The sequence below is a fragment of the Cervus canadensis genome, chromosome 1 (genome assembly GCF_019320065.1).
Source record: "Cervus canadensis isolate Bull #8, Minnesota chromosome 1, ASM1932006v1, whole genome shotgun sequence".
Lineage (NCBI taxonomy): Eukaryota > Metazoa > Chordata > Mammalia > Artiodactyla > Cervidae > Cervus > Cervus canadensis.
Genome location: NC_057386.1, coordinates 32,428,317 through 32,445,172, shown reverse-complemented (window position 1 = coordinate 32,445,172; position 16,856 = coordinate 32,428,317). Strand labels below are relative to the sequence as shown.

The window sequence follows — 16,856 nt, the reverse complement described above, 5'->3', positions numbered from 1 at the left end:
GAAAATATTCCAAGATTTTAGTAGTAACTGTGTGACTAGACTGAAAAATAAACAAACCCCACTGAACTGTATGCTTTAAAAGGGTGAATTTTGTGGGACATAAATTTAAACCTCAATAAAGTTGTTGAGGGAAAAAGAGCCAAGAGCAAATAAATTATAGATTCACAAAATCTGGAGGCTACAAATGCCTTTCCCTTTGTTTGTTTGTTTTTTTAACAATTTATACTGCTGTTTAGTGATAAAATGCTTTCAATTTATACAAGTGATTCCTGGGAATCCAAGTAAGTGTTGCCTATAAGGTTCAACATAAATTCAGAAGCCACTTACAGGGAACCAAAAGAAACACTGACCTTACAAAGTAAAACCATTACTTTATGGCAGTCATCCTCAAAATGGGGTGAGGAAATCATGTCTAGGGGCACTCAGGAGAGGATGGGGGTGTAGGGAGAGAAGTAAGTTCTTGAATGACCCTCCCCAGGGTATGACCAGTCTCTAGGCTCAGGAGTGTCTCATATTCCTCAATGTGCTGGGGAAGAAAAATTAATGGAGAACCAGTGGTCTCCTCATGTTTCTAAAGACATGGCATAACTATTACTTGACTAGTGTTAAAATAAACTTGGGAAAGCAGCACAGAAGAGTCTGCGCAGAGAACATGCAAAAAGACATGCAAGTCAGTAACAATAGCGCAGCATAGCCCAGAGAAGCTGCCTTCTGGAGGGAACCTGGCTTGATCAGACCCAAAGCAAAATCTAGGGGTAAGCATGCTACCCACAGGGATCCACTCTGTAGTTATTTCTGACACTGAAACAAAACGTTAACGATGATGATTTATGTAAGCCAGAGGATTAGGAAACCTAAATCTGTAAGTTAATTATTTAATGCTATTTTGCTAGTGATCTAGGTGCATATTAAAAGGTCATTTATCATGTACTCTAAAGCACAAAGAAAATCTGGTTGCTGGTCTAGAGATTCCTTCTTTAACTGGCCAAAGAGCCTTTCAGTATCATATAGTATAGTGATGATTTCGTTCATCCTCCCAATTTGCATCACTGGTGTGGTCTACAGCTAAAAGCAAACGAACATCATGGGATTTTAGAGGTGTGGTACAAGCTTTGGTGTCTGAGAATCTCTTAAGAATTCTAAAGAAAGGTATCTGAAAACCTGTGTCTGTGACTATTCCTTTAGATGTTTCTGATTGCTTCTTCATGTTAATAGGTTTTCATAACACTATCATTTATTGCTTTACGCTGCTTTGCAGCAGCATGCTTGCAGAAAGACATACAAACCAAAACCATTCCAATGCTAGGGAAAGTGTCAAGTACAGGTGCAGACACCCCAGTCTACCTAAGGCATCTGGCTCAGCCCTGCCCTCCCTCCCTCCCTATCAGGACACGCTCTGGTCCATGGTCTGCCAGATGCTATGCTCTGTGGGGCTAAACGCGAGGCATCTGATAGTTAGGAAGAATAACACTCCTCTACAACTTTCCCAGGACAAAAAAATTCCAAATTTATATATTAAATACAATGAGACTTTCAGGTTACACATACCAGACCACACAATGTTAACAGATCAGAAACTGTTACAGTTGCAACCCTAAATTCAAAATTTAATATATGGCATGAAGTTAGGTTTCCACATGCTTAAGAAGTATTAAAGTGATTCTGCCTGGCCACTGACACATGAAACCCTAAGTTTACAGGCTTCACAAACATATGATTCAAAGTCATAATGAAAGGGTAAATAAACATCAAAGTTCCTCTAGAAAACAAAGGTAAAGCAAAAGGGCATGCTGCTTCTCAGAACAGTGAGCTTCAAAGCAACACATTTTCGAAAAGAAACATTTTGTTCATAAGAGATTTTGCTCAGAGCTAATGGTATTTGTGCCTAGCAGCGACTCAGTCTAAAGACAGAAATTAGTGCAAACACTCATGACTAAGAAACAAAGAAAAGCACTTGCCTGGTGTTTCACTGGTTTAGGTGATTCCTGCTGCTCGTTACAAACAGACAAACGCAAATGTTAGCAAGTTTGGGTCTTTTCCTAGCAGTAAAGCCACATCCAAAGCACCAAGTCAGTGTGAGGGTTAGAACTGTGAAAGCGGGTTTGGCTGGCATCTCTCAGGGGGTATTAACGACTACATCTGCATATCTACAAATCAAGGATAACTGACGTGTTATATTCTTATACCTTTTCTGTCATCAATTCTCCCCCAAATTTCTATCCTCCCCTCAGGCTGTTGTTGGTGGTAGCTCTATAAGTTCTGAAAGAACCACTGAAAATATCTGAGGATATTTTTCTGGTGGTTAAAAACCGAGAAGTCTTCATGAGCCTTGCTTATTGACTTCTAACAATCCTTACCACAACTCTGCAAGAGATCAGGCTTTGAGTCACAACCACAATTTCAGTTTGCCCTGTTGGAACTGCCAGTTACCACCAATTTCTTGTCCTAGCCCCTCCTTGCTGGGGGAGACAAGGAAGCTGTCAATAAAGGCAGTGTGCTGAGCACCCTCACTTCCTTATTCTTGTTTCTGAAGTTACTAAAGAATAAATCTAAGGGCTTTAAAAACAAGGGCAGAACAAAAACTTACAGGAATATTATGGTCCTTTCGTCCTTTGTGTGAAGAAGCAACATGAGCAAGGTACTGAATGACTTTCTTAGTGTTTTCTGTCTTCCCGGCACCTGATTCGCCCCTGGAAGATATAGTAACACAGGCTGCTTTACAGAAAGCACAGCACACACATTGCCAACCTATAATCAACAAAAGTAAACTGATTTGAAACTAGAATTAGTAGGAAATAAAAAGAGAGTGAGCAGGGAAAAAAAAAAAACAAACAAACACAACACTATCACCCGTAGCTGGAAAGTGATTTTTAAATGGTATAAATTAAATACATTATTTTGGTAGATGCCAGTTAAGAGGACAGAGGAAAATGTTCACAACACTTCTCCACCTGTACTAGGAATCAGTGACTCTGCCAGAAAAGTTAAGTTTATTAGAATGTTTACAAAGAAATTCCTCAGCACCAGAAACATATCCAGCACTAGGAACAAAACTCCTAGAACAATTAGACTAACGTAACTGAATCTGCAGGAGTCGAATGAACCCTGGGATGCTCACTGATCACGGATAACATCTTCAAGGCCTGAACACCTTTTAGGCTCATCCCTCAGAGCTGATGATGGTTCACTCCCCTGGACCCACAGAGCATCTTGTACACATACCTCATACACAAAGCTTTTCTACACTGTTAAATCCATCTATGTTTTCCTTCTAGGATTTTGATGTCTTCACTTTTTACAACTTATTTTAATCAATCGAAAAAAATGTACGGTCTGAGGTCAATTTTTTTTTTTAACTTTATTATTTTTGGCTGTGCTGGGTCTTTGTTGCTACCCGGACTTTTCTCCAGTTGCAGCAAGTCGGGGCTGCTCCTGTTGCAGAGCACGGGCTCTCGGCTATGCGGGCCTCAGGCGCCGTGGCATGTGCGCTCAGTAGCTGCAGCTCCCTGGCTCCAAGCACAAGCTCAACAGTTCAGGTGCATGGGCTCAGGTGCTCCACAGCATAAGGGATCTTCCTTGATTAGGGATCGAACTTGTGTCTCCAGTATTGGCAGGTGGGTTCTTTACCACAGAGCCATCAGGGAAACCCTGCGGTAAATATTTAATCTCATTTTCCACTCACATGATTCAGCTCACATCCCATTATCAATGGTTGACCAAGACACTGATTACCTTGGTCAAGTGACTTGAAATGTTATCTTTACCTTACACTTATGACTTTATTCCAAAGTCAAAACCCTGTGCAGTATTTCTGAAGTATGACTAACCACAGTATCCATCATTGTTTTTTAAAACCTCAGAGACAAGTAGTCTCTGAGGTTTATTTTTTTCAGATAAATTTCAAGTAATTTTTTCCTGCTATATCCCTCCCCTGTCTCCTCCCACCTGCCACCTCTATAAAAACAGGCAGACAGAATTTTGAGCTAAATAATATACACGCTATTTTTAGGAGAAATGATGGCTTCATCTCTCAGTTAAATTCTGTATTTTTCTAAGTTCAAAACAAGCAAGGACCCATGTTTATCTTATTCACCTATTAAGTCATAGTGCCTAGCATAGCAAGTACTCAATAAATTCTGCTGAATAAAAGAATGTGTCTTATATAAGTTTATTTTAGGCTCTATTTGATATTTTTGGTCCTGTCATTAATGTCCTTTTATCACCATTATACTTTCTACTTGGTCATCATTGGTACCTGCTAATGAGTATTGTTCATTCCTTTATTCAACACATTTCCAAATCAACTCAGGCATCCCTTAAGTGCTAGAGATTGAGCTGTGGATACAGTATTCCTGGAGCTCAAGATTAGAAGAGATTTAAAACAAACAAGAAAAACAAATTGGGTCTCTGTAGGATGTGAGGAGGGTGACGAAGGAAACAAGGTGACTGAGGGGCAAAAGGCCGAAGAGCAAAGGACAACTCCCTGGAGATTTAATGGGGGGGGCGGGGGGGGGGGGGCGCGGCGGTAGGCAGGGCGCTGGACTCCTGAAAGCTGAGCAGGACCAGGCACGAGACGGCCTGAGACGTAGCATGGAGGCAGATGGAAAGACAAATGCTAAGGCCTCAAAGCAGAAAAAAAGTTCAGTATATTCCAGCAACCGGCAGCCAAAGTGCAGGATTTGATATAAATAACCAGCCAGGCAGACACAGCAGCAGGGACTGCCGCCGAGGTGGAAAGGCGTGGACGGGACGTACCCTGGAGCCATGGGAATGAATCTGGATTTTATTCAAGTGCAGTTTCATAAGAGCTATGCCAGTGGTTTTCTCTGTTGTGTTCTTAACTTTATTTAAAATACCTAAATAAATAACTTTATTTAAATTACCATCAAGCTAATCATGATGTTGGCTGTTGGTTTCAAACAGATAATTTTTCAAGATGCTAAGAAATGTGCCTCATGTAGACTGACGATGACTTGTCTTGAAGCAGTTATGATTGGTACTCATCACCTTGGTTTGCCTCTGTGGTTTCTTGACTAACCCCTCTCAACTGGACATACTTCAGTGTATCCTGAAAGCATTTTTTTGCCCCGACTGTCACGCTTACTCAGCTGTACTGAGCCGTATGTCAACAACTGCCTATGAACTCTGCTAAATTTTCTGTATTTCAGGTCTAGGATACCTCTGCTACTATTACACATAAGGCTGTGTTGTAAAGGAAAAGAAATACAGTCCATCTAAAGCATGTAATTGGGCTTTCCCAGTGGCTCAGTGGTAAAGAATCCACTTGTAACGCAGGAGCCGCAGATTGGACTCCTGGGTCAGGAAGATCCCCTGCAGGAGGGCATGGCAACCCACTCCAGGATTCTTGCCTGGAGAATCCCACAGACAGAGGAGGCTGGTGGGCTACAGTCCTTGGGGCCGCAGAGTCAGACATGACTGAAGTGACTTAGCACACACAAAGCATACAATTAGTATTCAATAAACATTACCCATTATTGTCCACTCAGCTGTTCATCCACCATATAGAAGGGAATTTGAATTACCAAACTCTAAACTACTTCATGAACCTATCATGCTGGTAAAGTGGTTAAGAAGTGGGCCATGGTATCTTGATGACCTACTTAGATTCAAATCTAGCCTACCACTTCTTAGTTATGGGGCTTTGGGCAAAGTGATTGGCCTCTGAACCTCGGTTTAGACTTCTTTAAAATGAGACCTGGTTACTCTGCAAGATTGAGATCATACCTGTAAGGAGCCTAGCATGGGACCTAACCAGAAGTTGCTCAACAAATGGCAGCAATGTTAACAACTATGATGGTCAACAGTGATGATGAATAAATTGACAGAAGTAGAAAGATGATAACCTCTGACTTGAATATGAAAGACACAGCAGAATCAAAGAAATATTCTTAGAAAAAAGTTGTTTTTTTTTTTAAGGTGAAATGGCACATCTGTCCCAGATGAGGCTTCTAAGAGTTCTTTTACATTTTGGATAACAGTCCTTTAGCAGTTCTGTCTTCCACAAATATTTCTTCTCAGTCTGTGGTTTATCTCCTCAATCTTTTAACACTGTCTATTGCAGAGTGGAATTTTTAATGAAGTCTAGTTTATCAGTTATTTCTTTGATGGATGTCTCTGGTTTTGTACCTAAAAAGGTATTGCCATGCCCAAGGTCATGTAGGTTTTCTCTTATGCTACCTTCTAGGAGTTTTATAGTTTTGTATTTATATTTAGGCAAAGAGTTGGACATGACTGAGCACACACGCACACAATCAAATGAAGTGAGGGTAGGAATTTGCTGGGTACAGGAGGGAACTTTACAGGATGATAATGATAATGTTCTCTATCTTAACAGAGGTTTACGTTATACAAATAACTCAGCCCATATATACTTAAAGCACATAAATACTTAAGAGTTTTGCATTCTGTTATACCATAAGTTCCCTACATATGAAGGAGTTGTTTCGAAAGCACATTCAGAAGTCCAACTTCTCCCTAAGTCCAACAAAGTTAGCCTAAGTACCTAACACAATCTGCTATATCGTACTGTACTGTAATAGGTTCATAAGATTTTCCACACAAATACATAAAAACAAATAAAAAAATAAAACATTTTTACTCTTACATATAGTACCTTGAAAATACAGTGGTACAGTACAACAGCTGGCACAGAGTTGTCATTGAAGAAGCAAGAAGTGTTACCAACTGGAGGAGGACAAGGACGTGGGAGATGGCAGAGCTGAAGGATTGTCAGCAACAGGAGACGGAGGGCAAGCTGCCATGTCACTCTCGTCTGATGTTGGTGGAACACAGGTTCATATCTTTGAAAGTTCACAACTTGAAGGTTTGTATGTAGGGGACGTAAGTGTATGTGAATTTTGTCTCAAAAAGATAAAGATATAAGTCTTGAACTTAATGTTATGTATGCTGAAGTATTTAGGGGGAAGCACACTGATCTACAAATGCATCCGATGAAGGGATTAATAGCCCTAAGAGTGGTTTTTCAGTTTAAAATGAAAACATCTGAACAATCAGCAGTCACCAAAAGAAATACCATCCAACCTTAAGCAGTGAAAGTGTTAGTAGCTTAGTCATGTCAGATTCTTTGCGACCCCATGGAATGTAGACCACCAGGCTCCTTTATTCATGACATTCTCCGTGCAAGAATACTGGAGTGGGTAGCCATTCCCTTTTCCAGGAGATCTAACCAACTCAGGGATGGAACCCAGGTCTCCTGCATTGCAGGCAGATTCTCTACCATCTGACCCACCAGGGAAGTCCAACCTTAAGCGTAGCCTCCTGAAAATGCAGCTCCCATGGAACCCCACCCCAAGGAGTTTCCGGACTGGAGGAAGTCTGACCCCGAGCCCCAGCAAGTACAAATTCAGCTGTCCACTGGCATCACAAAGCCCCAGAGAACCCTCCATAACTTTCCCCTAGAAGCCTCAATCCACCTACACCACCCTCCGTTTCTTAAATTTAGTATAGAAGCCTTTTATTTCTGGTTTTCAGCAAGTTACTCATCACTGAATACTCCCACATGTGTGCATACATAAACCCTGTCTTTTCTCCTGCTAGTCTACTGTCAATTTGTAGATCCCCAACCTCGGGATCCTAGTTGGAAAAGTTTCCCTCCCAACACAAACAATAAAATGGATTGATAGAGGGATGAACAGAATATATAATAAGCAAATACAGTAAAATATTAATGGCAGAATCTAAATGGTAGATATATAGATCTTGACTGCAAAAATTCTTTCAGCGTTATGTTTGAAAATATTCATAATAAAATGTTCAGAAAACGCAAAAAAAAAAAAAGCAAATATGGTATAATGTTCAGAAAACTCAAAAAAAAAAAAAGCAAATACGGTATCTGATGACTGCTACTTTGTGCACACGGATACCCCAGCTGCTGTAGCTCATAAACCCACACCTCATCACTGATGCATACATCAGTCTCAAATGACAATAACCATCTAATTATAAGTGCTAGTGCTTACAATGGTCACTTTTGGTGACAAGAGTAAATCAGTGCTCACTAACCTTAGGTTCTGTCAAATAGCAGTCACTCCCTCCCCAAGTGTTTCCTGCTTCCAAACATTCCAAAGAGTCCTCATCCAAAATGATCATCCAAGCTCACAAACCACCCAAAAAGGAGAGGAATGTGTCCTGTCCCTCATCCCCTGTCTACCGCATGCAGGGTCACCCTGACTGTGACACTGCAGGCAGGTGACACAAGTTCTATTCCTCTCTCACTTGTGAGCAGAAGCCATCCTGGGCCCCGGGGGTGGGGAGGAAGGGCCGGCTCACATGCTGGAAGCACCGCCATTCTCGCCGGGGCTCTGTGAGCCGTCTGGAGGCCCAGGGAACGTGTGTGAGGAAGAAAGGGGGTGGATTTACCATACCTTACCATGCTCATTTCATGGAGCTTCAGTGGTTAGATTCTCAGAGCAATTTTCCTCTACTAATTGATGCTCTATAGTGAAGAACCTGGCTGCTCTTTGTTCCTGATTCCTGGGAGGTCCAGAGCCTCAAGGTACCTGGAATGTCTTTTGTTAGTCATGGTGGGCACTTGGCTAGCTACAGGATGGGGACCGGACAAGTTGAATAACCAAACAGGCGATTAGAGGTTTGTGCCTTTGATCCAAGTGACCCTCCTGGGAGGGGAGAGGGGATGGACACGGATTCAATCAACCATGCCTACATAGTGAAGCCTAATAAAAACCCTTTGAAGCTAAGGTGAGCTTCCTGGTTGGTAATATACACTAATGCACTGGGAGGGGAAATGACCAGAGCAAATGGAAGCCATGCCTTTGGCAAACTCCAGCTCTCACCCTCTCTGGCTCTGATTTGTCACTCTAGCAAAGTATTGAATCTGAGTGGGTAGTGGCCACCCTCAAATGTGTAGGTCAGAAGTACGGGTGGCCTGGGAAACCCTGAGCTTGGGGCTGGTGTCTGCAGAGCCAGCCCACATGATGGGTGTGCTTTGGGAAATTAAGGTCAAAACTGCTTCAAAATAGGTAGTTTTAAAAAGATGTTTGCAGGTCACTTTTTTAATAACTGACTTTTCTGAAGAATATGCCCAGTGGAATAAAATAAAAAAGTGAGCAGACTATTCTAGAATATAGAATTAAAATGAAGAGACATAAGGACTGTAAGGAATGAGACCTGACAGGATTGTGGATTTTTGGAAGTCATAAGAAACATGTTGAAGACTACTATAGAAATTCACATATGGATTTCATATGAGACAACATTACTGTTTCACTGTCACTTTTCAAGTGTGACAATGTGTGTTATGTGGGGACACCCTTGCTCTTAGGAATCACCTGTGGTGTATCCAGGGGTCAAGTGTCAAGAGTATCTGCAAACAGTCCTGTGTGTGTACAGGGACAAGGGACACATTTAAGTAAAGGGTACACAAGCACTAAACGTATCACTCTTTCAACTTCTCAATAAAATTTAGGTTTGTACTTGTTTTACATAAAAACTTGGGAGAAATGCAAAGGTTAAAAAAAAAAACATAAAATTTGGTAAAATTTAACTCATTGAAGTTAGGGGATGGGTATCAGAGGGTCTCCAACTATTCTATTTTTGCATACATTTGAAATTTCAAGATAAAACACCTTTATAAAATGCTATCAGAAAGGTTTTACCCTTTGAAAACACATACAGTATTCAATTGTTTCTAAAACTTCCTAATCTTAAGCCTGTTTCCTTGGTTCCTACTTAATTAAGAGATTCATTGTTTTGTTTGTATTTTTATCCATTTACTAAGGATGTCCAAAAGCAGTGTTCCAGGTTCTCAGAGGATAATTAAAAAGCAATCAAAGAAAGTCACAGTTCCTACCTTTCTGTCTAGTTGTAAAACAAGACACAAAGACCCAAATAGGTAATGAATTACAGTATGTAAGGAACAGGGCCTGACGAGGGGAAATCAGTGTGGGCTGGAACCAGCTGTATCATGGGGCATATGTCCTCCCTGGAGGGAGAGAGAGGAGAAAGGCAACGGAGTCAGCTAGGATCCCAGAAGATGGGCGGGCAGTAGGTGCTGGGCGGGGCTAGGGCAAGACAGGAGAAATATGAAATGAGGCGACAACTGGAAACAGGGGAATGAAAGAGAGCAGGGAGTCAAACCAGATGGCAAGGTTTTAAGCCTGAGTCTGGAAACACAAAGCGCTGATGATGGAAAGAAAGATACTGGGAGACCACCTCCCATGGGCCCAACCTCCCACCCCCGCCCCCTGCCGGATCCACCAGGGCCCAGAGATGAACTCTGCAGGGAGCCTTCAGATCACACCCTGCCAGCCTTGGTCACTGCTTAAAATGTAGCTCCTCTGGTCACTCTTCATTCTTACCCTCTGTTCTCATTTTCTTTCTCCTGACTCCAAACCCAATTATTTCCTGCTCTAGCCCCCCTTTTTTCCTCCATACTCTGTGAGGTCCCCATTCCACAGTGTGCAAAGTCACCTACATTCTCAGCCTCCTCACTGAACACTCCCCTCCGCTGGCTATACTTCACATCACACACCTGTGTGCGCATACAGACACGTGTACGTCATCACACACACACACATACAGACATCAGGGGCATCCTTCTCACTCCCCCTAATGCTGTTTCCAGACTCTCTTACTCTAAAAGCCCCTACCTCTCACCTCTCTGAGGTCACACACAGGAGCAGTGGTTCTGACACTGGATTTATTTTGCTTAGTAAGATCTTAAAAAACAAACCATGCCCGCCACCCCCCACCCGCAGCCCGCCCAGTTTCAAAACAGAAAGCACTTTTATTTCCAAAGAAAACAGGAAGGGTCTTATCTTGAAGTAAAGGACATTCCTCTAAGTGAAATAATTTAGCTTTAGGAAGGACTTACCAGAGGCCGCTGCCCTCAAACCATCACTTGTGTGTGTATATGTGTGTGTGTGTGTGTGTCAAAGCCCCTCCTCTCCTTGTGTGAGCAACACACCTAACCCTTTGACTGCCTGACACCCTCCACCCCACGCCCTCCTGCCCCCCTCTCCCAGCTAACCACTCCTGCGGCCACACTTGAAGCGCTCCCTCGCAGCACCTGCGGCCATGATGCCTGCTTTTCCTGCTCCTGCGTCCCCAGGAGTCCCTGCTCTCCAGTTTCCTGACCCAATTCCCTCCTATCAGTCCCCCCGCCGCAGCCCCCCACCCCCGTCATGTGCCATATCCCACGGTCCATCATGACAGTCTCTCGCTGACGTCCTCAGTTCTCTCATCTCAGTGACCCCCACCTGAAGCCACTTATAAAACTTTTGGTGGATTAAATCTGATTCCCCATTTCGACACCCTCGTAGGGGAGTGTCCACAGCAAAGCCCCCAAGTGTCTCACACTCCCTCCCCTCCCCCACTGACCCTGGCCTTGGCCACGTGTCTGGCCACACCCTTACACATTGGAGCTCGCGTCTGTACGGCTCTGGGCAGTCTGTCACCATGTTAAAGCCAGGGCTAGCACACTGGAGAATGAGAGGACCCACCAAGGCACCCCAGTCAACAGTCAACCAGCCCCCTGGCCCTCAGCTGCCCCCAGCCGCGGGGTGAGCTCCAGGTGAGACGGCTGGGCCTGGCTCGGCTCAGCAGACAGGCCCAGCTGAGTCCAATCCAAGGGCTGGGAAAACTGCTTTCAGTCACTAAGTGTCTGGTAGTTTGTTGTTTAAGAAAAGCTAATTTGTATAACTCAGAGGCTAAACATCGCTGGAAGAAAATTTACAAGAGAGAGGAGCGTCAGCTATTTTCTACTTCTCTTCTACTCCTTGTTATCAAACACCAAAGCTTCTATGGGAAAGAAAAGCCAAGAGATGAGAACTTTCTCCATTTCAGGTCCCCCCACCTGCCCACACCAGGCCCTGTCTCCTCCCTGACCCTGGCCCTCTCGGGGCCCTGACTCCCACCCTTCTCGTCCTACCCCACCCCATCAGTTTAACCTCTCCTACCTTAAAGACACCACCAGTAAAAACAAAAATTGATTCCTTGATGCTTTTCAAATGCTACAATTTTCACTCAAGAGCTATTTGGAAGTAGTAGGCCCAGACTTAGCTTTTTGCTGCTTTTTAAAACCTTTTCTCCCTCACACACATACACCCACGTCATTCCTTGACTGCCGTCTGGCCTGACTCCCTCCCCACCCCAGTGCACTGAGGGGACCACACCAGCCTCCCGCGCCACTGTTAAACCCCAGGCACACGTTCCTGTGTATTTCAGTCTCCGTGGTGTCTGCGGCCTATGACTTGGGCGTCTCTGTGGAGTCTCGCCCGCCTCCCCACCCTTGAACCCCGTCTGGGGATCCCACACTCTGAGGGGACCTCACTTACCACACGGCTTCCGTCACCTAGGCCGCCGGCTCTGTATTCCAGGCACAGCTCCGACTCCACATCCATTGGCCTAGAGACGGCTCCCCCAGGAGTGCCTCAGGCACCTCAGTCAATGTCCTCCACCAAACTCCTTCCCCTTCACCCAGAACCTGTTCCTCTACCTTCCAGCGTCTCTGAAATCCAGACAACTCCACCCTCTCCAAGCTCCTCTTTCTCAGGCCTGTCTCACAACCTAAGCCCCACTTAGACATGCCCACTTCCATCCAGGTCCACGAGCACCTCCCCACCTGAAGGCACTTCCATCTCTCGTGTGGGTAACTCAACAGCCTTCTGCTCGGTCTTCTCGCAATAACACTTCCCGGTCCTCCATCTTCCCCACTGCAGCTAACGTGACTGTCCTAACCAGCGAAAATGATCACAGTGAAAATGATCACGTGGATGTTGTATTGGATCCTGACTTTCTAGTACTTCACACACTGGCATGTGATAATCAATAATGCTTCCTGGGTGATACAAGTAAATTCCTGAAAAGTCCAGGAGATCAACACTTGGACCAACCAACTAAAGATGTAAGTTTCACAGATTAACGTTATGAAATGTGTGAAAAGCCCAGATTGACAACCAAACAGTAACACCAAAGCTAAGCAGAGCTTGCGTTAGTTCAGTTCAGTTCAGTTGCTCAGTCGTGTCTGACTCTTTGTGACCCCATGAACCGGAGCACGCCAAGCCTCCCTGTCCATCACCAACTCCCGAAGTCCACCCAAACCCATGTCCATTGTGTCGGTGATGCCATCCAACCATCTCATCCTCTGTCGTCCCCTTCTCCTCCTGCCCTCAATCTTTCCCAGCATCAGGGTCTTTTCAAATGAGTCAGCTGTCTGCACCAGGTGGCCAAAGTATTGGAGTCTCAGCTTCATATCTTAGACTTAAAGCAATTAACAACAAGGTTTACATCTATCTCTTCAAATTACTGCTCTCCTGTCCCCCTTCCTCTCTCCAATACCAAAATTGCTTTTACTTTCCAACAGAATAGAAAAGAAGTCTGAACGTTTAACATTTACTTACGTGCAAAGAATTGACTGGTCCTCACGATCTAGAAAACAAAATAAACAGAAAGACATTGAATATTTGCCTGTTTTTTTAAATATTTGATAAATAATAAATAGCCTGATAGCCTCTAAAATACTATGAACTCTGCCCCTCTTAGGCCAAGTTAACACTTTCCAATCCTGTTATGTATTACACAATCCTAAATTCAGTCAAGTTCATCATTCTCATGCCAGATTATCTGGGGTAGGTAACAATCCAGGCTCAGACAATTTTATATGCCTAACGAACCTGGATTCTTGAAGCCTGCTGCTCATCAGTCAACCAGGAAGTTTTATAGAAACAAACTTCGCAGAGTTCCACCTTTGGAGGAGGGACTGAAAACTGCTTTTTACTTAGGTTCCCCAAGTGATCCTGATGCAGGGCCAGGCTTGGAAGCCACTACCTTTCAAGAAAACCCACAACCAGAGAGAAATCGTTATTAATACGGACCTTAAAGAAGAAAAATAAAGTATGAAACACCGAGTGGATAAGAATAAGTGAGGACAAACGTCTGTAAGAGTTTAACCACCGTCTCAAGTCAGAACATTAAACAGAGCAAAAACAAGGAAAGAATATAAAATGAAAAAACTATCATGACTTTAAAGTGATAAATAATTTAAGTATTCATATTTAGGGCTTCCCTGGTAGCTCAGTTGGTAAAGAATCCACCTGCAAAAGCAAGAGACCCCAGTTCAATTCCTGGGTTGGGAGGATCCCCTAGAGAAGGGAATGGCTACCCACGCCAGTAGTCTGGGTCTGGAGAATTCCATGGACCGTATAGTCCATGGGGTCCACAAATAAGAAGGTTAAATACAAATCAATAGCCTTTCTTGGGCACGTCCTTCCTGGATCCATAAGCACTTGGATGACTTTCACCTGCCCTTCCTGCTCAGCTCAGTCACAGTCAGGGGACCTCTGTGGGTCCCCTCCAGACCCTTTTCCTCAAGCTCCTCACTGCTTCCTTCTTTTGACCATATTTTGGGGTTAGACAAACAATACTGCCAACTGCCTGCCCGACTAGTGTGTGCTGCCTAAGGTCAGAGCCCATCTTGCGTCTTTACTCCCAGACTTAACAGCCAGCCTTAGGTCAACTTAGAGAATCCAGTGTGAGGAGCCAGGCAGGGCACTGGCAAGACACTGGGAACTAGAATCTTCTGTCCTAGTTCCAACCCTGCCGCAAACTGCCCACGTATCTATAAATGAGACGTTGATTCCTTGCTGGTTTCGGGCTCTTCACCTATAAAACTAGGATTTTACCAAGTTTTTACACATTATTCACTCTAAACATGAACCCTTGCACCCCAAATTCTCCTGGTCTGAGAATGTTTACAGAACTCCACTTATCCAAGTTTTCAGCACTTGGCTAAACTAGTTTACACATTAGAGAAATCAAAACACACGCCAAAAAGTAACCACAATCAAATGGCCTCCTAACTTATTCAGAGCAGCTTTCTTCCTGCATCTGGACATGCTATTTTCATTGTGTGAAATCTGAGCTCTTCACAACCACAATCTACCCTTCAAATCTGCTCCGAATTTCTTCTCCCCATGCTTCTCACCCCACCCCACCCCAATAAAACAAAGGAACGCTCTTTGCAGGTGGGCCCATCTGTTCTTGTCATGTCTTGCATCAGCTTTGGGCCTCAGTTTCACTATCAGTACAATCAGGTGAGGGCTTGGCAACCTCCAAGATTCCCTCCATAGAATACTCTATAACTGAATCATTCCTTCTTTCTGCTTCACTGAATTCTCTTCACCCTTTGAGGATCAGCTTAGGCATCCCAAACGTTTACAGTGAACTTTATACTCTAAGAACCTATCAATGTAACTGGACTCAGTATATATTATAGTGACATTTAAGGGAAATACTTTACGTTCAGAAATGCAACTAGCTTTCTAAAGAGGAGAGATTCATTTGATAGCTCAGTTATTGTCCACAGCACCTCCCCAAAACCATAATGAATTAAATTGTATTTTCAACAGTGAAAATGATTTTAGATCAGTGACCTCAGCTCCTACCTTAAAAAACTAGAAAAAAACAAATTAAACCCACAATGAATAGAAGAAAAAAAATTATAAGGAACAAAAATCAGGGAAATGGGAAAACAGGAAAAGAAAACGGTGGCCAAATGCTGGTTCTTTGAGATAAATTTCTAGACAAAGTGATCAGAAATAAGACACAAATTGCCAACATCTGGAACAAGAAAAGGAAAACCACTATAGATCCCAGAGATACTAAAAGGATAATAAGGAAATATTAGAAGCCACTTTCTGCTAAAAAATTCAACTACTGAAATGAACAGAATGATTTCTTTAAAGGACAGACTACTAAAGTTCATTCGAGAAGAATCAATATCCTGAACAGATGTAGAAAAGACATTCAATAAAACAACATTCATTCATGAGTGAAAACAAAAAACACAGCAAACTAGGAATACAAGGGAACTTCAACAACTTGATAAAGGGCATCTACAAGATACCTGTAGTTAACATCATGCTTAATGGTGAAAACTGAATGCAGTCCCCCAAAGACCAGGAATAAGACAAGAATGTCTGTTCTGACACCCATTCAACATCACAAATAAAAATAATTAAGCATACACTTGAAAAGGAGGAAGTAGCAATGTCTCTCTGCAGAGGACATGACTGTCTAGAGATAATTCCAAAGAGTCTACCAAAAAACTTTCCAGAATAAGTGACTTCTGCAAGGTTGCAAAAGATGTCAATACATGTATTTTTAAAATAATATTTCTATATCTCAATAGTGAACAACCAGTAATTAAAATTGTAAAGTTCCATTTAACACTAAAAACAAGAAATGCTTAGTTATCCTAAGGTATTTGCTACACTTATAATGAGTATGTGTAAGATCTATGTGCTAAAGACTGTAAAACACCAATGAAATAAGAAGACCTACATTAACAGAGAGACAAACCATGTTCATGGATTGGAAGACTCAATACTCTTGTCAGTTCTGCCCTATTTGTTCTATAGATTCAGTGCAATCCAATCAAAACGTGAAAAGTGGGACATTTTTAGAAAATGGCAAGTTAATTTCTAAAATTTTATTGAAAGACGACAAAGGAACAAAGGTGGAAAATAATTTTAAGATTTATTATATGACTATTATAATCAAGATGGTATGAAAAAGGAACAGAATCCTGACAAAGCAATTCATTGGAGAAAAAAAATGTTTTCTCAATAAATGATGGCAAGATCTACTGGATATTCACATGCAAAACAATGAACTTCAATCAATATCTTGCACCATACATGAAAATTAACTCAAGATGGATCACAGATTGAGCGGGAAAAAAATCGCAAGCACTTATCCAATAAAGGACTTGTAGCTGAAAAAGAGAAAGAATTCTCAAAAGTGAATAATGAGAAAACAAACCATCCAATTTTTTTAATGGTTAAAAGATTTGAACA

The 16,856-nt window shown here is 42.7% G+C and overlaps 1 protein-coding gene across 1 annotated transcript in view; it reads right to left on the bottom strand.

The window, feature by feature from the left end:
• MYH10 (myosin heavy chain 10) overlaps positions 1–16,856 on the bottom strand; it is a 121,247-nt gene that overhangs the window by 74,097 nt on the left and 30,294 nt on the right. Inside the window, 3 exon segments of the mRNA XM_043474452.1 lie at positions 1,959–1,988; positions 2,588–2,690; positions 13,401–13,428. Coding sequence (XP_043330387.1) covers positions 1,959–1,988; positions 2,588–2,690; positions 13,401–13,428 — 161 coding nt within the window.